Consider the following 23,103-nt stretch of genomic DNA (forward strand, 5'->3'; position numbering starts at 1 on the left):
AAAAATGCTTGATATACTGATACTTTAGGGAAAATTCGCACTTTTGGGAGGAAAACCCGAGTTCTGAGCGGATGTTGGACCAGAATGGCTCCGTGAGCCGGAAAATGAGGTCCATGGCTGGGCACATTTTCTGCCTACGGGGTTAGATGGCATCTAGCGAAAACCGCCGGTATGCCGCGAGGTTAGGTGTAAACCCCCGAAAAAGGTGTCCGGCGGGATCGGAGGGCGACGCGTTGTTGACGCGTTATTTGGTCACAAAGATCCTAATCCGAGATATCTTCCTGCTTCGTTTTTTTGAACATATCTCGCTGAATATCCTCGCAAGTCTTTTCGCCTGTGCCGTGCACTTTCATTGCATCGTCAAAAAAAGTTTGACGTCTCCCCGCGAATCGGCGATGGCTCATCTGCCATTTTTCATTTTCTGGACATTTGTTCTTCTCTGTGCAACTCAGGCTAAGAGTGAGCCTGAGGGTGCGTGGAACGGCTTCGTAGCTCCAGGTTCGGAAATCCCTTCACGCTTTACCCCTTATTATGCTCCTCCTGGTACCAAGAGCTACGACTCTTCTTCACCCCTTCTCCACTACTCCGGCACGTGGTCAGACTCGTTCTCTTCGGCGTATGTCCACCATAGCATCCGCGTTACGTCTGAACCGGGCGCGTCTATGGCTTTTACATTCACGGGCACCGGTGTGGAATGGTTCGGAAACCAAGACGCGCGCCACGGTATTTCTGAAGTCTACATCGACGGAAAGCTCGCTCAGCGTATTGATTCCTGGAATGCGGTCTCTAGGAAGCAGCAGCGTCTCTTCTGGATCTCTGATTTACTGCCCTGTCGGCACACCGTCAAGATTCTCAACACTGGTGAAAGGAGGGCTGAATCCAAGGGCTTGTACATGGACATCGATGCTATCGTTGTCACTCTGATATCTCAAGCTCAACCCGACCAGTACTATGCTCCTCTCGATCAGGACTTCGCACCAGCTGCTGATGAGGATCTCCTTGGTTATTCACCACTGTTCGACTTTAGCATCTATAACTCAAGTCCTCGCTGGCAGCTGATACAACGAGGCCACACCGGGGTCAATGCAATGCAGCTTGCTATAGTCTCAGAGTCTCATGCGATCATCGTTGACAAAGTGGAACACAACCCTCTCACGATTGACGGTCACCCGGCTTGGGCGGCTCTCTACAACTTGAAGACGCATGAGGTGAAGCCACTGGCGATGCAATCGAACTCGTTCTGCGCGGGCGGGGCGTTCCTCAGCAACGGCACCCTGATCAATGTCGGAGGGAATCCTGTCGTGGAGGACCATACGTCTGCCGCGGACTTTGGCGACCTCGATGGGCTGCAGGCGATCCGTATCTTCGAGCCCTGTGATACCGGGAGTGTGGAAGACTGCAAGATGTACGAGAACCACGTGCGGGTGCGCATGGCAAGCCCGCGGTGGTACAGTACGGTCGTGCGCATCTCCGACGGGAGCGCGATGATTATCGGCGGGTCGCGCAAGGGCGGGTGGATCAACAACGCTACAGTCAATAATCCGACTATCGAATATTGGCCCCCAAAGAATATTCACGGATCAAACGGCCTGCCAATACATCTGCCTTTCCTCGTCGACACGCTCAATGCGAACCTATTCCCGATCGTGTTCCTTTTACCGGACGGGCGCGTCTTCGTGGCCGCAAACCAGGACTCAATGATCTACGACTGGCAAACCAACACCGAGCAACGCCTCCCGCCCATTCCAAACGGAGTCCGCGTCACGTACCCGATGGCAGGCACGGCAGTCCTGCTCCCACTGTCCCCGCAGAACGACTACGCCGCGGAGATCCTGCTCTGCGGCGGCTCCACTGTGGACGACGCGCAACCCGGTTACTCCATCTCCTCACAGGCCCTCGCCTCGGCGCAGTGCGCGCGCCTCCTGCTCACCAACGACGGTATCGCGGAGGGGTGGCACGTTGAGCACATGCCGCAGCCGCGCACGATGCTCGATGCAGTACTCCTACCTACTGGAGCCGTCGTCCTCATTAACGGCGCGGGCACAGGCATATCAGGGTACGGGAACGTCCGCGACCAAGTCGGCGCGTCCAATGCGGACAACCCAGTGCTCGTGCCCGTGTATTATGATCCACGCGCACCGAAAGGGCAGCGATTTTCGACGCGTAGGATGCCTGCGAGTGATATCCCACGGGTGTACCACTCCGTTGCGTCGCTGACACCGGATGGGGACGTGATGATTGCGGGGAGTAACCCGAATTTGGACCGCAGCGAGGTGCGATTTGGGACAGAGTATCGCGTCGAGTGGCTCAGCCCGCCGTACATGTTTGCGGAGAGGCCGAGCATCATAGCCGCACAAAGGTCACTCGGGTTTGGTGAAGCTGTTGAGGTGGAGGTGCAGATGCCTTCATCGTATGCGCAGGGTGCAGATGTGCAAGGCAGGTTTTTTCGATGAATTGGAAGGGGACACTCTGAGAAGTTATCTTTGCATTCTAATTTTCCAGTCACATTGATGGACCTCGGCTATGTCACCCACGCTGTACATGCCAACTCTCGCCTGGTCTATCTAGAATTTTCGCTCTCTAGCGATGGGCAGGTGCTCACTATTGTCGGTCCGCCTCACGGCGCGGTGTACCCCCCTGGGCCTGGTTGGCTGTACATCGTGGTTGACGGCATTCCAAGTACCGGGCTGAAGGTAATGGTAGGCGACGGAGATGACCCACCTCTAGACGAGTCAGCGCTGCAGAAGTGAGTCTATTTCGGCTTTTGTTCACTACCTCTGGACCCGAACTTGAATGTGCCCGATAGCCTGCTCGCGACCACCGAAGTGGATCAGTATAAACTGTCAAAGAAGAAAGGGGGGAAGCCTCATGGCTCCGGCTGAGCAAGCCCGCGTTGGAGGACAGCACATTTTCTCGTATTTGCAATCACTCATTCGCAATGTTGAACGTCTCTCTACAGTTCTGTTATACATACCAGTTTTCTGTCCCGCCGCGTGTCGCTCCAGCGTGTGACATTGCTCTACGGTCGAAGGCGAAGATCAGGCTCGTCTCCGGTGTCGTCGGCGTCATGCGATCCTGCCTGGGCCGACAGGCAGAGGCAGCACAGAAGCTTGCAGATGTCCGGATGTTTACGAATTGCTTCCTCGATACAGATGTCGTTCCTGCAGACTGCATTAGTGGCCACACGGATCTGCTGGGCCGGTGGTGATACAGTGCATGGATTATTCAGTCCTTCGCGTCTCGACAAGCCTACGACCTATGGGCGTCAACTGGGCGGCGCCAACTGCGAAACTCTACAAACTCTAGTGTAGATTGTGGTGCGCTCTAATGCTCTACCTATTCCTGTACATCCGCATTGCTCTCGACGAAGTCCACATTCAAGTGCGTGGTATCTGAATAGCTCACCATCTCCCCCCCGCCGTGCGCCTGCAGCTCCAAGACCGAGATCGACGCATTGAAGCATTTGGTGGTAAGCACACTGCCCGTAGCCCACTCCACCCTGCCGCTCTCCAGCAGGCCCACGATGAGCCGCCCGATCAGACCGCCGTGTGAGACCACAAGTATGTGTGCCGGCTCCCCGTGCCCGTCCCAGGCGGTCGTGCACGGGATGATCCTCTCTTTCCACCACCTCACCGCCCGCCCCGTGAACTCGCCCACTGGTTCCGCATTGGCGGGCGCTCTGAAACCACGCTCGGTACTCTTCCGCCCTTGCCAGTCACCGAGATTCTACAAACGTCGATCAGGATCCGCTACCGGACGCTCCACTCACTGAGCACGAAACGACGTACGCGCTCTCTCAGCTCTGGATCCTGCTCTAATTCTACGTGTGGGTGTCTTTTGAGGATCATCTCCGCCGTCTATACATGATGTCGACGTGCGATCGATCGACAGTCAGTCAATGTCCCTCTCATCGTTTGCCATATGCGATGCATCCCTACCTTCACCGCTCTCTTCAGATCGCTGCTGAAGGCTTTTGTAAAGGGGACCATCTCGAGCGCGTCCGCGGTCAGCTGCGCCTGCTCAATCCCGATGGCATTAAGGTTGGTGTCGAGTTGGCCCTGCATGATCCCGAGCCGGTTCTCGTCCGTCTCTCCATGGCGGACGATGTACACCCTAGCGGCGAGCATCGATGGGCAGTGGGAAGACAAGACTTCGTAACCCTAACCTCACATCTGCCTCGGAAATCCTCCGGAAGAATTCAAGCGCCGGGCGCCGATAATGCATTATATTGGAACTTGCCACCACTTCTACAAGTGACTGAGAAGAGAAAAGCAGCAATACATCAAATACTCGATATTAAAGTGTCCCTCGCACGACGGGCATTATACGTCCACTCACGTCTCGTAAGCCAATCACCGCCGCCAGCTCCTTGTCCGAGACTCTAATGGCTATACACAGATATTGTCATAGTACTTGCATGTCGCCCAATTCCACATACATGAGAGGATGAACTATCGTACCAGATATGAACACATTGAATTCGTCGTCAACGGGGCCGCTACAGCAATGGTGTGATCTCGCTCGTCACGTCTTTGATACGGTCCTCCGGGAACGTGGTAGATAGCGCGCTAAGGCATTGCCTTATTGCGTCTGTTCGTGAGGAACCAAGAGGCCGCTCTTGATCCTTAGCAGCATACACCTATCATCAAGCACAGGTAAACATGAGAACGATATAAGAGAGGGAAATGAAACTGCCTACAGTGTTGCCTAGTGCAACCAACGCGCGATATGCAGCCTCGGAATCGGTCTGTTCAGCCTGGAGTATCTAATATCGGCGTTAATTAGTCTGAATCACATCTTTCACAAGGGGAAAATTCCACCTGAAGCACCAGATTGAATTGCTTAGTCCATATCTCGTCTTTCAAACGTTCTCGAAGACCTATGCACGACAAGCTGGGAACAACAACGCTCAGTGACAATGTTGACAAAACTGCAAGCCAAAAAATCACTTGAATAGTATCGTGGCCAATGCCACCCGCAACGTCTTCGTCAAGACACTGTATGGTACTTCCCCCAACTCGTTGAGCACCTGTCAGCCAAAGGAAATGAGCACTACATGGAGAGCCCCCCAACGTTGACGAGCGCGCACCCCCTTCACCCAAGTTTCATCGCGCTCTACCGAATCTTGCAACATATTCGCCAGCGCGCGGAACAAGAATAGCACGTTCGTCTCCTTCTGTTTGGGCAGCGGCGACGTCCACGCCTCTCCCCATTCTGCGCTATGGAACAGCGCCTCGGATAGCCGTATCTTCAGCGCATGGTCCGCGTTGCAGTCCGGGCAGAACCCGACCAGTAGCCGGCACAAGTCCATCACTGTGGGTGCGCCAAGTAGTAAGTATAGCACGAGGGGGAAGGAGTCCCGATAGAATTTACCGGGAAAGACAGGGCCCGGGGGCCATCGTTCCAGTAGCTGAATTATCGCATCGATGTGGTTCGCGCCCAGCGCGGTTGACGGGGCTTCCAGGGGACGTGCCACCACCTGCGACAAAATTGCAAACGATTCATCAATGTACTTCAGCTCCTGCGAGTACATCGAGAGGGAGGACGTCGACTGCACACCAGTCAGAGCACCACCGTTCGTCAATGCGATAACATCCACCGATACAGCAAAATACGCACAATCTCATTGCGCAAGGCTTGATCAAGCTGATATAACTTGCTCTGCATGGCGGAAACATTGGCTTGCCGGAATAACAAAGGCGACCGCTGGTGAGTGTCAGCCTTTCGCAGTCCCAAAAAATTGCCGAGAAGTGCCTTACAAGAGGAAGCGTAATCTTCTGCCGCGGCGGTACAGACTTTCGGGGCGTAGAAGGTGTTGGCGTGCCTGCGTAGCGAGAAGCGCCGGTCCAGGGATCACCGTATGCCGGTGCTGGGGCGGCAGGAGGTGGAGAAGCCTCGGGAGCACGGTATCTTGAAGCACCTTATAACGGATGAGTGAAATATACATAGCCAGAACGGAAGATTTTACCTGTGAATGGATCCATGTATTCTGCACCACCGCTTGCTATCGTACTCCTTCCAGGCTGATATCTTGAAGCACCTACAAAAGACACTCAGTATTTAAAATGGGACGGGAAGACAGTGAGTGAATACCGGTGTATGGATCCACAAATTGATTGGGGCCGCCGCCAATGCTGACACCAGTCGTATTCTTCTCGATAAATCTAACAACCTCATCTAAGTATGACATTGGCAAATCGTTCCGCTCGAGGAAGCGTTGTGCCGCAGAGTACGAATTTTCTGGCGCACAACAGTATCACTAAATCACACCAGTCCCAAAAATGAAAAAGTAACTCACCGTTCGCATTGTACGGTAACTTGAGAGGGGGCACACCCTCTTGCACGTCGACATCGAAAACATAATCGTACTCTCTGCCTTCGTAGAGCTGTTTCCGACCGGAACCAACGGCATCTACAACGTCGCCAATTTTCTGCCAGCGTTGGGTCGCGCTGTCCCACTACAGAAGCAGCAGTAAGGCCTCCAGCCCGAGTCACTGATAATCGGGCTGTACAGACCTGATGAGCCTCCACGGTCCCGTCGTTCTGTACCATCTTCACCTCCCCGGATTTCTTACCTACACATAGATTAGCGTCGCACCCACCTTAGGTCTTCCGCGAGCGCACCTGGCTGCGTCAGCGCGTCGACCCCGGGCAGGTCCGACTTGTTCACGTCGCCGAGCTGCTGTGCCGGCAGCGCCTGGCTCGCAACCTGCTCTTCGTATGCTGCGACCTGTTCTGCAGGGGCCCATCGTGCTTCCGCATCGCTGAACACGCGCACGGCACCGTCGCTGCACGCGGTCACGATGTCGCCGTTAGGCATCGTCGAGACGCACCACACAGACAAGGCGGGGTGAACGATCGTTTGTGCGCATTCGCCATCTGGAACGCGCCGGTCGGTCGGTCGGTTGGTTAGTCAGTCAGTCAGTCAGTCAGTAGGTCAGTCGGTTGAAACTGGGGGAAGGGGGGACGCTTACCCCGCCAGATGCGCACCGTGCGATCTTCACCACCTGATACGATATCCCCACTGGGCAGGACAGAGAGGCTGTAGACAAACGACGTATGACCTGACAGCGTGTACACGACGTCCCCCTCCATGGTCCAAATCCGGATTTCACTGGTGAGGAATGCTGCATGACGTTATCGGTTTTCTATTGGTCACGGTCAGCACTCACCTGTCATTCGAACAGGAAGCAAAGCCAATATCAGTAATCAACGTGAGACCGCGGACGGCTTGCGTGTGCCCAGGGTATGTGCGGACGTTTTTGTGCTGGTTCCACAATTTAATAGTATTGTCGGCGGAACCTCCACGAATGCTTCACTAAGATTGCCGTCCACGCCCAATAAATTCCGACATACCGGTCAAAAACTGCCGCCCGTCTACGGCTAGCACGGCCCATACCGATTGTTGATGCCCCTTCAAGTCAAAGGCCAATTGAAAATCCCTCCATACTTTCGCGGTACTGCAGCAGCGCACTGAAAATTCGCGGACAACCCCCCAGAAGAAGATAAACGCACCGATCCCAGGAACCAGAAATAATCTCCCCATCGGGCCCGGTGTGCAACGCGCAAACGTTCTCAGTATGCCCCAGAAGAGAAAAGTTGGGCTCGCCGGTGGTGTTCGCGAGCGAATATATGTTGATAATCGAGTCCTGCCCGCCCGTCACCGCGTACCCTAACAACAACTCGCTTGGTTAATGCTTCGGATGGTACGCCAGGCGGCTCAGATGGTAACGGACCTAGTGGTGCGTCAGGCGAAGGGGGTAGGTAGGTTACGGCGTTGATATAGCGGGAGCTGCCCTTGAGGACGGCTGCCTGGGCGAAAGACGAGGTGGGAGACGATCTCATCCATGATATCGCGGTGCAATCGCGCGAAGCAGAGAGAATGAGGTCGTCTGAGGGAGAGACGACTGCCCGAACCTAGGAAGGGTGAGCAGAGGACCAAGGAAGAGAATGAGGGAGAACGAACATCCGAGGAGTGAGCAGCGAGGGTGGCGGAGAGTTTGTAAGGCATGACTTTGGCGTATCGGGGGTCGTCGTGGATAATCGTGCAGGAGAAGAGGAGAGGATTCCCAGGTCGAGAAAGCACAGACGGCTCGAAGAAAAGAGAATTCGGCCACAGCGAACTCAGACCTGGAACTTTCCACCGCCGACTCGAAGCGTGTCGCACTTCTTGAAGCATCTTCTTATTCATTCCTCAGTTATTCGGTAATTCGAACACCATATGCTCTCCACATCACTCTCATGCACCAACGTCTCCATCCAGGCAACGCGACCCAGCGAAACTCGGAGACAATTCGATACCGATCGCAGTAATAAATAATGTACACCACTCTAACGAGCCCCAACACCGTGTATCGCGGAGTCAGGGAGATACGGAGGTGCAGTCTATGCCGTGCACCATGCTTCATCTCCTGCGAGGGCCTCGCGAAGCATCTCCTCGACCGTGGCTGCGAGGTGCGAAGACTTGCCAAATCGCGAGGGGTTGACAAGCCCCGCAGTCACAAATAATTCTTTATGGCATCCTATTTAGGGCAGGTCATACCCAAGAAGATCGACCGTCGCCGATCTCGGTGGCGCGACTCATGTATTCCAACGAAGCCTTGAGCCTCTTCGGAGAAAGGTGGACATACCAACTTGTATACCACTCCCCGCTCCGCCTCTTAGCATTTCTTTGGAGCGCCCCAATCTGTCCGTAGGGCCACAATTTCTACCCTCTCAGTACGTACCCCATCCCGCTTACTCCAAGGCGCCCAACATGCAGTGTTCCCTACTAACACTGGGGCACTCATCGTACCCAGTTGACAGGTTAAAATTCGCGAATCGAGGGCTCACACTCTATTCGTCTCTCCAAGTTCCCGTGCATACGGCCGCTTAATTTCGGCCGCTAGCGTCCCAGATATGATTTTACTCCCCATGCGATCGAATTCGAAGAACCACAGCGCCCGCAGGACACACGCCATTTCATCAGTACCTGCTTCCAAGTGTCCTTGGCATACACGACTTCCAGTCGACTGATCTACTGGCCTCTGGGAGCCGCGTCGACCCATGGGCCGCGCCCGAGCGCGAATAAGTAGTAGCCGCTCTCAGGCATCGCTCCACTCGTAGTTACTCACCCCACAAGTGACTGCACGCGGAGTGGCGCCTGGGTGTTGCTGAGGGATCTCTGACCTGCAAGCGAGGGACTCAGCTCGCACACGGCCCGCACACGAGCGGCTGAGATGTGTGGGCCGAACCTTGGGCAAAACTTCCTTCCCCACCTATCTGCATTCAATCTCAGACCGGTTGATACCTTTCAACTGCTGGCGGCTCGAAAGCGGCAGACACACAGATTGGCCGAAGCGGCTCTCGAGGCCACATTGCTAGCAAATCACGTCCCTGCAGGATTCAAATTCTAGTCCGCAGTCCGTATCAGCAGGGCAGCGGAAGCCTCCAGGGGTTCTCTTACCTGTAGTATACGTACGGTGCACCGTGCGTACAACACCCATGCCCCGCGGAGCGGTGTTTCCAGGCCACGAAGTACTTTAGCAGGCGTCAACGGGCCTCGGGCCCCAAGGCTCACGCAGCACGTCTTCGACGACAATCCAGGTACGCCGTTGTGACACTCAGCAATCTGCCACCGCGTTGCCATGAAGCCTTGTCCACGCTCTCAGCCCGAACTAACGGAGCACGGCGCCCACATGTTTATGGTTTCCCCTGTGAAGCTTTAGATCCCCACAACCACCGCATCTCGTAAACACCCATGGCGATAGCGAGTTTGCGCCCCTCAGTCCCGCAAGGATACCCGCTGCGGGCTCTCTCTTCGTGAATCGGACTCATTGTGCTATGACTTTTAAGGTAGGTACAGTGCTCGCTTTTGGCGGGGTCTAGACGTCGCATGCATTCTGCTAATGAACATCTACCATCAAGAGCCTGGACCGTCCGGTCTCGCCCTCACGGTAATATGACTATGTATTTCTCGACACATGAGAGGCCAATCAGACTGGCATTACAAAGCAGACATGTACCATACATTGATGCACAGTACAGAAAGAAGCATGGACAATTTCTGGAAGGACGAATGACAGCGCAAGATAACAGTCATCATATCGGAGAAACAGCAGGAAGCGCAGAGCCGAGCAACGAGAACAGACCGCAAGCCAAACCGTGAGCAGCTGTCGAATGAATGCGGACCAGAGTATACGCGCAGACCGTATACTTCGAATTCGCCAAGGAGCAAATAGCCTGTCAGTCCCCAAGGTCCACCGCTGGTCCGACGGACATCTTGATTTTTTTGCTCGTCCGGGGCACCTCTTGACTGAACGTCCTCGTCGTCTTGCGCCTGATTTGGCCACCTTCGCCCTCGCCATGCGCATCGATCTGCTGAGTTTCTGCTTGGGTCTGAGACTCTGCGAGAATTGTAGGCAAGCCATCTGTGTTCGAATCCACCGCCATGTTGATATCAACGTCCACCAGCCGTGGCTGGGAGAGCGGTACGTCCCTGAGCAAGCCACCGTAATCAGTGAGTAATTGGCGGAAGAAACAGCTGTATACATTTCGACATCCATGTCCTCCACTACTCTCTTCTTGTGCGATCTGCGCGCTGGTTTCTGACGGGAGGTCCGTTCAGTGCACGGTTTCAAGGAAATTAAATCACGACGGACCAGGTTAGATAACCCAAGCAGTCTCTTCTCGACCTCAGGATCCGGATTGAAATAGTCGTCGTACGCCTGACCCTTCGTGGTAGCCCGCACAAACACGTACTTTGGCTTCTGCATGGTCTTCCGGCGCTGCGACTGTCTCGTCTTCGCCCCAGCCTTCCCCTTTTGCTTTCCCTTGGCGGTACGGGTGCTCGTCTCCATCAGACCGAGGTCGTCCACCTCTATGGTCTCCTTCGCGATGAAGCCTAAAGATAGTCACAAATGTCGTTCAGATACAGATACCGAAATTTGTTCTGCCCCACCTTCTGTCTCGAGACGCTTGAACAGCTGCCCTGCGACGACAGAATCGCAATCTGCCTTGCGTTCAGCGTCACGCAGCACACGCCCTACCAGGAGACCTACCCATCAACTTCGTGAACGAAGACAAGTTCTCCGGGTTATACATCTCGAAGATCTTGATCGCTCTCCTGAAATGGGGCAGAACCATCGGTCAACGTCCTTTAGCGACGACACCACCGACGTACCTGAATATGGCCAGGTCCCTGAACCGCGCGAGCATCCTCGGGTACAGATCATGCACCATGATGAGGTCCCAGTTCTTGTCCGCCCTCACACGGCAGTCAAAGCAGACAAAGACTGCTGGTATGCGTTCGTCCTGAGCCGAGTGGAAGCCCATACACCTGGCAAAAAAATTCATGCAGACAACCGACAGCCCAAACGGAACTGAAGGAGATACCATATATGGAACCACCTCTTGCATCCACCCTCGCACATGCAGCAGTCGTTATCTTCGTTCTGTGGTCCCGCCGATGGATGAATGGGCTGTTGGTACGAAAACTGAGCCGTGTGCTCACCGTTACGCCGCATTCACAATCCAGCGAAGAATCGTCTTCGGCGTCGCTGCGTTCTTTATCTGCTGTACTCCTTGGAGGTCGAATATGAGGTGATCGCTGGGTGCCGGCGATGTTGGAGAACGACTGAATAGAATCATTCTCAGCTGAGGCTTGAGGAACAACCTGAGTTTCCATGTCTATGGTGTAACCGGGTTAGCCTTGCATACAGGATGACGGGCGACTTCTGGATACCGACCTAACATCTCGGTATCTTCAATTTCCGTAGCCGCAGCATTCGCAATGAGATCTTTCACCATCTGCGTATCGATGGACTGGATACCGTCCGCGAGGCTGGACAGCGAAGAGAACGACTGTGCATCTAGGTCTGAAGGAGGAAGAGAAGGCCCTGCTGACGGTATACGCCCGGAAGTCCCTCGCTTGCTCTGCTTAGGAGTAGGGGATGGCGAGCGAGAAGGAGACGGGGACGGACGGCGGGAGAGCGCGCTGAGGGGTGTCTCGATCACCTGGGTATGGTCCAGTTGTTGCGTTCGCATTATCGCTTCCGCGGGGTGGCGTTCAGCTTGCGCCTGATATCAGCGAAAAGAAGCGTTAGTACGGCGTCTCAGATTCCACCATAGCGCAAAGCCATTACCAGTTGAGCTACGTGACTTGGGACGCTGTCCTGCTTTCCAGTATATTGCGCTTCTTCGGCTCGGCTAACTGCACGCTCCTGTCTTTCTTCCTTAGAGAAAGGCTTGATATTCCCTTCGTCGTCCCTTATACCAATGGGCATGACGAACTCGACACCAGAATCATGCACTCGCCAACTTCCAAGGTAGAAGCTCGCATTTTCACCTGGTTAAAGTACACTGGTTGTCAAGGATTGTGGATCAATGTGCCTTCGAAGTCTTACCTGACGTAACATCTGGGTCATCCTCACCGTCAGCGTCCGCATCGCCAAGACCATCGTCTGCATCCCAAACGACCCGCCTGTCTATAACATCTTGGCGCTGTATCTGCGTTTGCTGGTTCCGCAAGGCGGCTTCTTCCGCTGGCGAAAGGATCGGCGCTGCATGGGCGTGTCCGCTGGTCGTGCCCAAGAACGGCGCATTGTTATCCTCGGCTGAGGGCAAGTACGCAGAGACCGAAGTCACGCGTACGTTGACGCCGTGATAGCCGGTCTCGAGAGAACCCACACTGCACCTCTCTGGGACTTCTCCTTTGTCATGTGTGGTGAAGAACCACTTATCTTTCTTCACATCACCCGAACGAAAGTGCTTCGGCTCGTAATCGTCCGGAGTGTGATCTTGATAGAAGAGCTTGAACGTGGCAAATCGGCGCTCTGGGGTGATGCCAATATCAGCGCTGGAGTTCTAGCAAAAAGCTTAGGTCGAACATACTAGGCAGAGCATCCATTTGCGTTGTGGCTTGGATGAGATTCTTGATTAATGCCTGATGCCGGGAAGATGCGTCTTAACATCTTCCTCGACCTTTAAGGTAAGATCCACAAACCTTGAGGCTTCTCTTCACTTCTCCCAAGGTAGGCACCCTTCCATTCTTCATTGCGTCTGCCACTGGATCGGCAACTTTCTTAGTTTTGGTGAGGGATAGTTTCTCAAGGTCTGCGTCAAGAGACATCACAGGCACTACAGTGTCAGTCCCAGGAAGAGTATAGTACTGAGGGCGGATCATCTCAGTGTTCCGAAGATAGCAGCTAGCGCAGGAGCATACCTTGAAGTTGAAGGTATATGCTTCCACGATACTGAGAACAGAGAACATCAAAAACACTTTCAAGCTGCGCAAAGGCGCATATATGCGCTCTTACTTGTTGGGGTCTTGATTATCCTGAATATACATGAATATATGCGCGATATTCTGGGACCAGAGATATTACTCACGAGGTAGATTGCGAATATGAAACTGCGGAGGTATTGCTTCTGCAAAGCATCAAAAATTCCGTGTTCCTGATAAAATATGAGATAACGGCCAGTGTTCCCAACAAACTAAACACCGAATGAGGTGCTGCACGCACGAGGTAGTCTAGAAGTTTGTCCGCTTCCTCCGTGAACCCGCGAGTGACGGTCATGATTTTGAAGCCGCTAACATTGGATTTCCGACTGTTGTTCTCAAACGAATCACTAGTATCGGATGGTTGCGAAGAAAGTGAACCTGGTCCTGATGAGGTGAGGTAACCTAGAATCGGCGGCGGCGGCGGAATCAGTTACCACCGACGAGGGGAGAATGTGAACTGACGAACTCTCAGAGAAATTTTCGGCTGGTAAGAGGTTTCTGAAACAAAGGTATTGAATTTTCACATCACGGTTGGATATATGCACTCGAATATACCTGAGGTAGGTGATACAACCCAGACCTGCCTTGAGGAGCGTCTGAATGGACTGCAGGCTTTGTTGGGATGTCAAGGCCTCCTATACCGTGTCAGAACACCACATAGTAAAAGCGCCTTCCACCCATTACAGTACCTGAGTCTGGTCCGCTCTAACTGTCTGTGCTTGCATGGCGGAACAAGAGATGCAACAAGAGGTAGCAACGACGCAGCCGCCGCGGCGACCTGGTGATGATCGAGAGCGGAGTTTGAAACGCGTGGTGACGCGACGCGTCTTGCTCACATGTTCAGCAGTCACCGATGGCAATCTTCGGCCTCTGGGTATCCTTCTCCCTTTGAATTCTGCCAAATCTCAGAATATTAAGCACGTTTATGTCCAGGTTATTAACAAAGCTGGAGGTCTCATCTATCAGCGGAATATTGGAGGTAATATTCGTTGCAGTCGGCTCATTCGTCGCTGACGTGCTCCCAGATGGTCTCCCTAATCTAACCTCCAATGAATACCTCGTCCTCGCCGGTACTCTACACGGTATTCACGCCATCACAAGTCGTCTGTCTCCTACCGGGTCTAGCTCCGGCGCGCATGTCATCTCTGGTGAGACCTTCAAGATGACGATCCTACTAACTGCGACGGGTGAGCAGTCTGTGCCTCGCATGTTGACCGTCTAGTTGCATACACCGCATTGCGTGCCCAGGCACCAAGTTCGTTATCCTCACTTCGCCGGTAGAGCCCACTGCAGAGTCGATGCTTCAGAAAGTGTACGAGCTGTACGCAGATGCAGTGATGAAGAACCCTTTCCACACCCCAGAGATGCCCATCCGGAGCGAAGGATTCGATACAAAAATTACTGCTCTGTTGGGGACTTCATGATGGATGTATAGATAGACAGCTCGAGATGTAATGTTTTACCACAAATCCTTGGCGATTCCTGTACATTACCGTCACACAAACCATACGCCACGTGTAGTTATGTAGAAGCGACGTCACTTCGAGCGCAGGAGTCTGCACCTTACCACCCCCACCATCTTGTCCCTGCCACTAGTCCACCATCATGCCTAGAAAGACCACTAGTACGTCCCACAATTAGCCTATATTCCCAAGTAAGTTGAGACACTGCAGCATCGGGCCAAGCAAAGGCACCTCGAGCACACGCCGTGTCCCGCCCAATCTCGCGCCCTTCCGTCACCTTCCAGAGCATCACTCCTGACGACGACAACATCGACGAGATACAAAACGATGACAATGCCGGAGATGACGGTAATGTAGCAGACGAAGAGTGAGCGCTGGCATCTGGCTGCTTTCGTTGCCCAGACTCTAGAGCCTCTTATGCACACTTGCCCTAGCATGATCGAAATGTTCACTATGCTGAAGGAATTCCAGCGTACGTTCGTCCAACGTCGTCAGCTCTATGCAGCTGATTCACTGTATGTACCCCGACAGGCCGCAAGTCTCTCAAGTCATCCACACGCTCCACCGCCTTCCAGAGTAAGAAGACCGCAATGTTCAACGAAGCACGCAAGAATGCAGAGGCAATCGTGCGCGACGGTATCACATACCTGTGAGCGCACAACAACTCCGAATCACTCACCGCCCAGAATCTCATTGAGCTCTCATCGCAGCGACGAGTGCAGGGCGAAGTTCGCGGAGTTACAGGCGCAGCAGACCTCGCAGGACGGCCGGCTCAGGGACCTCTCGTTGTTGTGGAAAACCAACGACGTATATTCGCGCGCATATAATTGTGTGCACGCTTGCCTCACTAACGCTGCTACTGACAGGAAGCCATCCGCGCTCTTCTTGGGGCTTATCCCCCTCTGATCGAGGACCTGTCGCACCGCAGAGCCGCGCACGTCAATGACACCAGCGCCATGCGTGAGTTCCTCTAGTCTAGCTACAACATTATTCCTGATGATTATTGCTACTCTCAGTGGAAGCGCATTCGGCTGAGCGCCAGGCCTCCCGCCGCAGATTGCTCAAGAACGCGACGGCGCGGATGGAGGAGAATCTGGAGAACCAGAAGGTGCGTACGCAGACTTTCTGTTGCCCTTCGCTGATACGCGCCCATGCATTAGATTGCAACCGATGCTAATGCTCTGATCAAACAATACACTGGTTTGCTGTTGTCTTGACGCTCTCCCACCAGCTTCACGTCGTCACTATTCTCAGTCACCTCTCTTGACCCGATTACTGCTGCTTCGCCGGATCTTGATGATTCTAACTGTGTCGATTACGCTGCCCGACCTTAGACTGCTTCTGCCTTTCCCTCCTCGGAAACTCGTATATGGTGTGTCGCAGACCCTGATGTATCGCTCGTAATGAATCCCGCCGCTGTATCAATACACTGTATCTCTCATGTACTCAAGTTGCCGATGACAAGGCACAGATGTCAAACGAGCATCGTGGAGTTGTCCCAAAGCTCTACGTCCAAGAACTACTAGGTCACGAATCAATCATTACTCGCGCGTGAAAAGTATGGAATTGCTCACGAGATCGTCCTCTGCGCGGCCTACACTTCGAGCACTCGATCTTTTCGCGTCATCTGGGCGGAGCCCTAGATATTCGCTCATGAAGACACGCAGGATGAGGTTCCAGCGACGCATGGTGGGTATATCGAGCGCTGACGCGTCATCCTACACGGCCGTCAGGTCAATGGCGGGTCAAGGCGTAAGGACTCGAGAAATACACACCTGTAGTGTGTGCCATACTCGAGGAAATGGGCTGGCAATCACATGAAGAATGCTGACGCCCAAGCGTAGGAAGGGTATATGGTCGTCTTCGATACCACCGTAGCCCCAGTGAGATGCTGTCCGGGGCGCGAAGAAACTCGACCACTCTCCCGTAGCACCATTCGCTCCATACGTGAACGCGCCGCTGTCCCCCAGCCTGCGCTCAGCGGAGACCATCGCGTCGAACAGCCATGCAGTCTCGATGAAGGACGACCGAATTTGGGGGTTCGCCGCGCCCAGCAGGTCGAGCAGGATGAGGTGCTCGATGGTTTCCAGCTCGGTCGTAGCCGCTGGAAGGAGCCTTCGCTTGGCGTGGGGCGCGATGTAGGTATTTGCCCATTTGTGTGCTAGATGCCTGAGCCTGTGAATACTGTATGTCATTCGGGCATGAGACATGGATACCTTGCACCGTAAATGGAGTCGGTCGCAGTCCAGTCTTTGAAAGCCTCCTCGCCGTCAAAGAAGATCAGCTGCAACGTAGTCTCGGCTACGTCCTCGTCGTTTTCCTCGCCGTCCTCTAACCTCCGCGAACGTTCGTTGAGCAAGGGGTCCAGCGTTTCAGCAAGATCCAGCATGAAAGCGCACGGAGCTGCGGAGTCCGTCGCACCTACAAACTACTGCCCTCTCGTCATCAAACGCCTCCGCGTATTGCAAAGGTACGAAACTTTGACGTACTTGGCTTTGCGGGTAGGTGGGCAAGAACTTGCTGTCGAAGTGGGCTGACAGTACCACCCTTCTGGGAGCGGAAGGGTCCTTTGTCGCAATGACATTCGTGAAGTGTTTCACACCGTATGGAGTCGTGTCATTGAATGTGTCCTCCTCGACATGCCAGTTCAGCTTCCTCAGGGTGGACATAATATAGTCTTTGACGATAACGTTGTTCTCAGTGTCCGGAGGACGTGGAATCAATATTCTCGAGAGATGGGAATTCGGGTCTGAAGGGTTGATGTTTCGGACTGGGTCTGGGGAGGAGACCAGGGAAGAAATAGCATCCTCGGACAACTGAGCAAAATCGCGCTGGCCAAGTCTATACGCTTGTCCATATGGAAGAATGGTCTCAAGATCAAGGACAAACACACAGAACAAGAGACAAGTAAGACTCGACCACCGAGCAATGGTGGTGAGCATTGCTGCGCCAAGAGTCATCGGACAGAAACAAAAATTACGGGGTTTACAAAAATGTAACAACGGTGTACAAAGCTTACGTTCTTATTCAAGTACAAGGTTACAAACGCTATAAGTCCATTGACAAGCTGGCTTAGCAATACCTAGTACTCGGCGTAGTAGTCAGTGTCAAACGCGACGTTGCGCAGGCCGCCAAGTGCATCGTTACCACCGGCAGGCCCTTGAGCGGGCAGACCATCCGGCAGCTGCTCGAGGATGTTGCAAATCACACTGAGTGCGATTAACCCAAAACTATTTGCCGCAAAGAGCGACTTGTTCCGCACGCTGAAGTCCCAAGCTAGCCAGGCCTGCGAAAGGCCATAGACCAGCTCTCCAGTGGTTGGCACCTCAGTTGATGTCTGCTTGAAAAGCTTCGCACGGACGTCACGGGCGAGCATGCTTGAATGCAAGCGCATGCGATACGTCCGGTCCTGCCTCCAACGATGCTGCGAACACTTCGCCAAAATCGTGCCCACCACAATTTCCTCCTCCGTGAGCCGCACTTCAGGAGCATCCGAGAGCGCATGGGTCATGCAGATGTAGCGTAGTTCGTCCCTGTATTTGTGGAATAGATCAAATATATCGGCTACGTCCTTGTCTTCGTTGTGGAAGCGATGGAGCTGGCGCTCAATATAGGGTTTCAAAGCTTTGGAAATTGAATCTGACAATGGTCGGGGGCGATGACCATCACTCGCTGCATTCTCCCCAGTTGGTGCGACCGAGGGCGGCGTGATTGTAATGCGCCGGTACATCTCGCCAAGAGCGCGAGTTGATTCGTAGTAGTCAGTTGAGCGAGGATCAGCCACTTCGGCCTGGCAAGGAAAGAAATGAGAGATGAACGTAGACGAACGCAGTGAGTAGCTAAACCTGGTGCCAGTCGGGTTTATATGGAATGAGGAATCTTGGGGAATCATGTATGTCTACGGCCTTGCCGTTCTTGGGATAATCCACTGCTTGGCTACATAACTGGGCAAGTTCAAGACAGCTCTTGTCCATCGTGCCGTTCTATACAGCATCGCATCAGCTTTGATGTTTGCTGTAAGAGGAGTAGTCTACCTTCGATTGGTCTTATGTCGGGATGAAGAGCTGATATCATCATGTTGTTCAGTTGAGTCAAGCCAGAAGAGAACTTACCTGCAATAATGAGGTGGCGGGTCGATAACAGACCCTGTACGAATATGAGTAAATGGAGAAAAACAGGAACGCGATTTCCTCACTAAGACATCGGAATTGATATACTCGACGATAAAGTCACAGATGTCCTCAATCGTACTGTCTCGGTCCAATTCACTGGTGCCTGCAGATTGGTATGAAGCGGGCTCGATTTGCTCGGTGACCAGGAGGGGTCCATATTTGATAAGGGTATACTCATCCCTAGGCATGGCAAGCGTCACTTGGCGGCTGAGGTTGCAATGAAAAGTCTTACCCGTCCAAGTCACCTCCACCAAGACATGAAGCTAAAGAGCGAACCCCTATGGGATGTCCTCAACAAGCATTATTACATATAGCATCCGCAGGTACCCACCGACAGAGGGCAACACTACAACGTTCCTTAAGTTTCGGAAGGAACATAGTTGATCCGGTGGTGGAGCGCCGATGGCTCGAACTCTCTGTACTGAAGCGTTGAAGGCATGTTAAGGCAGGATGATCAACAATGATGTATCGCTTACTATCGCCTGGATGGACTACCGGACTCCTCGTGATCATCACAGGACCTTTCAGATAGTTGGGCTCTGGGTCATCCGGCCCTTGAATGCAGGCTGCAGAACATGATTCATATAGTCTCTAACTGACCCAAATATGAGCTTGGACGTACCGAAAATCTCCCCTTCTCCCAACATGAAAACGTTCTCGCGTCCGTCCGCCTCGTACGCTGGACCTTCATCTGCCACTCCCACCAACAAGTAACTTTCTGGCAAGGGAACTCGGGCGGCGTGCTTCATGCCTCGCAGCACATGGTTCTTGGCATAATGAATCAGTCTCTCAATGAAGGGATCATCTAGGACCTGGACGTCCTTCTCATGTTCTAAACCCATGCCAATAGCCTTCAAGCATTGCAGAATAAAGGAGAGCCTGTAGCCCGGTCCTAACGACTGTGCTTTCAAGAGAGCGATACACCGTGTTAGGGAATCGCTCGCAGTGTACACCTCCGCTTTTGCTTTCTCTAGCAGGTCTACGAATGCAGATTTCTCAACGCCGCGATCTTCCATGATCATTACGAGCGGACTGAGTGGAATGCAGTAATGTCAAAAGGTGCACAGTTTATATCACACAGAAATCTCACCGGTTCAGAAACGAAGGTCGTGGACGGTCAAAGGCTTGTGCAATCTCGATCATAGCAGATTTTTCGTCCGATTCGAACTTTTTCATGGATGGTCTGAGGCACATCTTGACACCTTCTAAGAGCTCGTCGATGACTACCATGCCTTTAAATCCTGTTGAAGAGCGTGAACTACATGTCTGCTACTGATAGAAAGAAATTCTAACCTAAGAATCGAATTTGATACTAGAGGATACTACGGTTAATTGACACGTGAATGATGAAGTGTGGACATACAGCTGACGGCTTGATGGTTCGCCTCTGAGATTCCGATCTGTCAGCACAAAGTGCATCCCAAATCATATCACCGAGCTGTGGAGATATGGTGCCGACACCATCGGTGAATTCATATGATTTTGGGCCTATATCCGGCATTACTTTCCATTGGTCTCTGGAAATCTTGACGGACGGATCGGTGGCAGTGAATGCCTGAGCAATTCGAGCTGCATACTTTGACGGAGCTTTTATGATCTCCTTGAAATCACCGAGACCGTCTCTTATCTTCTGCGAGGTAACCCAGCCTTCAGTTGGATGCTGAAAGGGGTTCATGAACCACACTGCATGTTCGCGTAAAGCGGATTGTGAATACGCTAGGAATTCGAAGTGCCGTCCGCCTAGCTCGAATCCATTCTTGAGAACGCCACCGACACGATCTCTGAGCAAGGATGTTCCATCGACCTGAAGAAGGCCATCAGCCAAGTGGCTTTACTGAGATGCAGTGAGAACTGCTTACTTCACGCGCCCAACGATACTGGAGGCGATCTTCATCTCTGAAGTCCACCCTCACAAAATGTTCTTGGTGATCTGCATAGAGGCGAATTACACGATTAGATTGGATCACGTACGGACCCTCGAGAACAATTCTTGTAGGCGTGAAGGTTATATGGTGGCAAGAGAACATTCCCTTAGGCAAAGGAATCGGCGACAGATCCGTGCTAGAAGCAAGGATACGCTCGAAGCATTCTACAGGACTCTCCCGGGGATCCCGAGAGCGCAATGCCTCTGTGAAATTCCGAAGGACGTCGGGAGCAACATCGCAACGCTGTCTATAAAGCTTGTTGATCGGTTCATACAGACGGCTGAGAATATCTTCGGTATTCAACAATCCGTTTCGTAGCAAAGCTTCGATCTGAAATGCGAGGGGCCAGTCAAACCCCTGCAGCCACATACGAACACTGTAAAGCTTCTTCGGCGTATAGAAACCCTCCTTGCTTGAGTCAATTTTGGCGAATATAGGCCGCTGAAGACCCGCGATGGTGCAGAGAGTGGCGAACTCTTTCATGTCTCGCTCATCGTGCAGAATGACCCGCATTTGATGACAGTAAGGAGCGACGCCTGCATGAGTTGCGTTGATGCTGTCGAGCCTTTGACGAAATTTCCGCCCGTCCACCCAATCTTTTCCCGTCAACTCCCTATTGAATCGTTGCTTCTCGAGCATCGGAGGAACGATTATGTCAAAGCAGACAACTGTAAAGTCGTTAACACGTGCAACTGGCGAGGCCATCTTTGAGCTAGCTTACACGGGTGACCAAAGTCAAAGCCAATTGCCATTCTTCGTATATTCGAGAAGTTGATCGCAATGTTATGAGCGATTTCCTCCGTCATGGTGTTCCCCAGCTAATTTAGGCACTCCGTTGACAGTGTGTGCTTAGTGCGAGAGAGGAAGATGCTTACTGTTATTCGGATTAGCTTGTGGTCATATTCGAACGAGAGTGAACCCGCTGATTTGTTCTCGTGACTTAACTCGAACTCCTCGGAGAATGCACGAGAGGCATTATCCGGACTGCCCTTTCGACGGTAGAAAACTCCAAATTGGACTTTACTGACATAGATTCCCACATTTAACTTGCGCAAAATGTCCTCTCGCTCCTCCTCTATCTCTGGAGGGAGGTATGGTGTCTTGTCAAGCACGTGCGCTATGCCATAGGCTGGTTTGTTCCTGCTCTTGAAGAAGCGCAACTTGTGGTCTTTGATATGTACAGTGTTCCCCTGGCCGTGCAGCCACCTCAGAAATTTATCACCTATCTTACGAGAAGGTAGGACGAGTAAACCCGAGCCGTTGTTATTGATGCCATGACGCCCGGGGTTCAGGGTAACTTTGAAGTTCCTGACGCCACATATCACATAGATGCGAAAGATGACTAGTTCTGAAGCACTCACACTGGACGATCCTTTGGATCAGAAGGATTGAAGAACTCCTCCCCATGGAGAACTTCTCCGATTGCTCGTTTAACGTCCCAGACATTGGCGTCGAATGCGACGTCGGCCAGCTCCAACTCCATTACACTCGAGAAGGCTAGTAGACAAAATAGTCAAGGTAATGGTGGTCGGAGGGGAGTAGGAGAGAGTTGCCGTGAGGATATGGTGAGAAGACTAGTGAGGGAGTGGCTAAGAAGAGCGCCTCATGTTTGCCAAGTTGGGGCACAGGACAATCGCGACACGATCACGTGGTCAAAATGACGCTCACGGCCAACACATTTTGTACACTTTCTTACGCGCATTAGATGAGGACGATAATATAGAAAGCCTCGGAAATAAAGAAATAGCAAATAGTTTATCGGGAATATTCACTTGTACGGGATACCTGTGCAGTCTTCAGTCGAGCAGTTCATTCATTCATCTTACAAATATGACGTACCGTTCTGGAGCTGAAGCCGAGCGATATCTATCAGCACGAGAAAGCCGTGGATATTAGACAATGCTCACTCTCTGGAATTCATCGTAGGCTGTGCTCCTGATATTCTCATGGGCATTCCGCACTACGGAGACCATCCATTCGGCGGCCTGACGCTCGCTAAGGCCAAGGGCAAACCGATCCTTGAGTCTCTTGATCGTTGGCTCGCCTTTGAATGATGGCAAGCTAGTATCGAGCATCAGTTGCACAGTGCCAACCAACTGCTCCGCGTGTGGCCGGATCGCAAGGAATGCTTTAACAGTTAGCTGCTGGAAGAGCTGATAGCCTTGTGAGTAGCGACCACCCATCAAAACTACCATCTCATGGGTCAGCTTAAAAGAATTGGGCTCAAATTTGACACCCTGTCACTACGGTGAGGTTCAGTTACAGATGGGAAACGAGACAAG

The 23,103-nt window shown here is 52.8% G+C and overlaps 8 protein-coding genes across 8 annotated transcripts; 3 read left to right on the plus strand and 5 right to left on the minus strand.

The window, feature by feature from the left end:
- Positions 1–395: 395 nt before the first annotated feature.
- SCP_0405210 (Aldehyde oxidase GLOX) lies at positions 396–2,882 on the plus strand (the record flags this gene model as incomplete). Its single annotated transcript, XM_027757253.1, has 3 exons — positions 396–2,436; positions 2,503–2,746; positions 2,807–2,882. The coding sequence occupies 3 exons, from the start codon at positions 396–398 to the stop codon at positions 2,880–2,882; spliced, it is 2,361 nt and encodes a 786-aa protein (XP_027613054.1).
- Positions 2,883–3,336: 454 nt separating this feature from the next.
- Positions 3,337–4,127, minus strand: SCP_0405220 (Probable phosphatase; the record flags this gene model as incomplete). Its single annotated transcript, XM_027757254.1, has 3 exons — positions 3,337–3,726; positions 3,789–3,857; positions 3,939–4,127. 3 exons carry the CDS (start codon positions 4,125–4,127, stop codon positions 3,337–3,339), a joined length of 648 nt encoding a protein of 215 aa, XP_027613055.1.
- A 371-nt stretch (positions 4,128–4,498) lies between these two features.
- Positions 4,499–8,191, minus strand: SCP_0405230 (Ubiquitin homeostasis protein; the record flags this gene model as incomplete). The annotated part of the gene is made up of 19 exons (XM_027757255.1): positions 4,499–4,639; positions 4,700–4,765; positions 4,821–4,893; positions 4,950–5,029; positions 5,090–5,313; positions 5,374–5,551; positions 5,620–5,706; positions 5,760–5,920; positions 5,969–6,040; positions 6,094–6,240; positions 6,299–6,458; positions 6,517–6,575; positions 6,625–6,879; positions 6,975–7,114; positions 7,173–7,302; positions 7,357–7,460; positions 7,516–7,672; positions 7,737–7,917; positions 7,967–8,191. The coding sequence occupies 19 exons, from the start codon at positions 8,189–8,191 to the stop codon at positions 4,499–4,501; spliced, it is 2,640 nt and encodes an 879-aa protein (XP_027613056.1).
- Positions 8,192–10,224: 2,033 nt separating this feature from the next.
- On the minus strand, positions 10,225–13,556 carry SCP_0405240 (HORMA-domain-containing protein; the record flags this gene model as incomplete). Its single annotated transcript, XM_027757256.1, has 17 exons — positions 10,225–10,477; positions 10,531–10,586; positions 10,641–10,882; positions 10,940–10,990; positions 11,040–11,104; positions 11,162–11,317; positions 11,374–11,432; positions 11,492–11,667; positions 11,727–12,057; positions 12,123–12,325; positions 12,384–12,812; positions 12,871–12,922; positions 12,983–13,147; positions 13,202–13,232; positions 13,296–13,315; positions 13,369–13,434; positions 13,503–13,556. 17 exons carry the CDS (start codon positions 13,554–13,556, stop codon positions 10,225–10,227), a joined length of 2,409 nt encoding a protein of 802 aa, XP_027613057.1.
- Positions 13,557–14,114: 558 nt separating this feature from the next.
- Positions 14,115–14,685, plus strand: SCP_0405250 (Transport protein particle subunit trs23; the record flags this gene model as incomplete). Its single annotated transcript, XM_027757257.1, has 4 exons — positions 14,115–14,135; positions 14,195–14,240; positions 14,287–14,448; positions 14,510–14,685. The coding sequence occupies 4 exons, from the start codon at positions 14,115–14,117 to the stop codon at positions 14,683–14,685; spliced, it is 405 nt and encodes a 134-aa protein (XP_027613058.1).
- Positions 14,686–14,866: 181 nt separating this feature from the next.
- On the plus strand, positions 14,867–15,941 carry SCP_0405260 (hypothetical protein; the record flags this gene model as incomplete). Its single annotated transcript, XM_027757258.1, has 8 exons — positions 14,867–14,885; positions 14,935–15,091; positions 15,159–15,196; positions 15,256–15,373; positions 15,435–15,531; positions 15,591–15,684; positions 15,741–15,832; positions 15,885–15,941. The coding sequence occupies 8 exons, from the start codon at positions 14,867–14,869 to the stop codon at positions 15,939–15,941; spliced, it is 672 nt and encodes a 223-aa protein (XP_027613059.1).
- Positions 15,942–16,198: 257 nt separating this feature from the next.
- SCP_0405270 (RdRP-domain-containing protein) lies at positions 16,199–22,304 on the minus strand (the record flags this gene model as incomplete). The annotated part of the gene is made up of 22 exons (XM_027757259.1): positions 16,199–16,243; positions 16,299–16,442; positions 16,500–16,885; positions 16,948–17,152; positions 17,214–17,668; positions 17,872–18,514; positions 18,570–18,707; positions 18,759–18,769; positions 18,837–18,870; positions 18,920–19,076; positions 19,129–19,174; positions 19,228–19,317; positions 19,373–19,462; positions 19,519–19,928; positions 19,987–20,137; positions 20,190–20,208; positions 20,260–20,700; positions 20,756–20,826; positions 20,872–21,489; positions 21,543–21,639; positions 21,697–22,129; positions 22,183–22,304. 22 exons carry the CDS (start codon positions 22,302–22,304, stop codon positions 16,199–16,201), a joined length of 4,806 nt encoding a protein of 1,601 aa, XP_027613060.1.
- A 285-nt stretch (positions 22,305–22,589) lies between these two features.
- Positions 22,590–23,004, minus strand: SCP_0405280 (hypothetical protein; the record flags this gene model as incomplete). The annotated part of the gene is made up of 3 exons (XM_027757260.1): positions 22,590–22,606; positions 22,661–22,670; positions 22,729–23,004. 3 exons carry the CDS (start codon positions 23,002–23,004, stop codon positions 22,590–22,592), a joined length of 303 nt encoding a protein of 100 aa, XP_027613061.1.
- Positions 23,005–23,103: the final 99 nt, after the last annotated feature.

This window comes from Sparassis crispa (assembly GCF_003851025.1).
Source record: "Sparassis crispa DNA, contig_000003F, whole genome shotgun sequence".
Classification (NCBI taxonomy): domain Eukaryota; kingdom Fungi; phylum Basidiomycota; class Agaricomycetes; order Polyporales; family Sparassidaceae; genus Sparassis; species Sparassis crispa.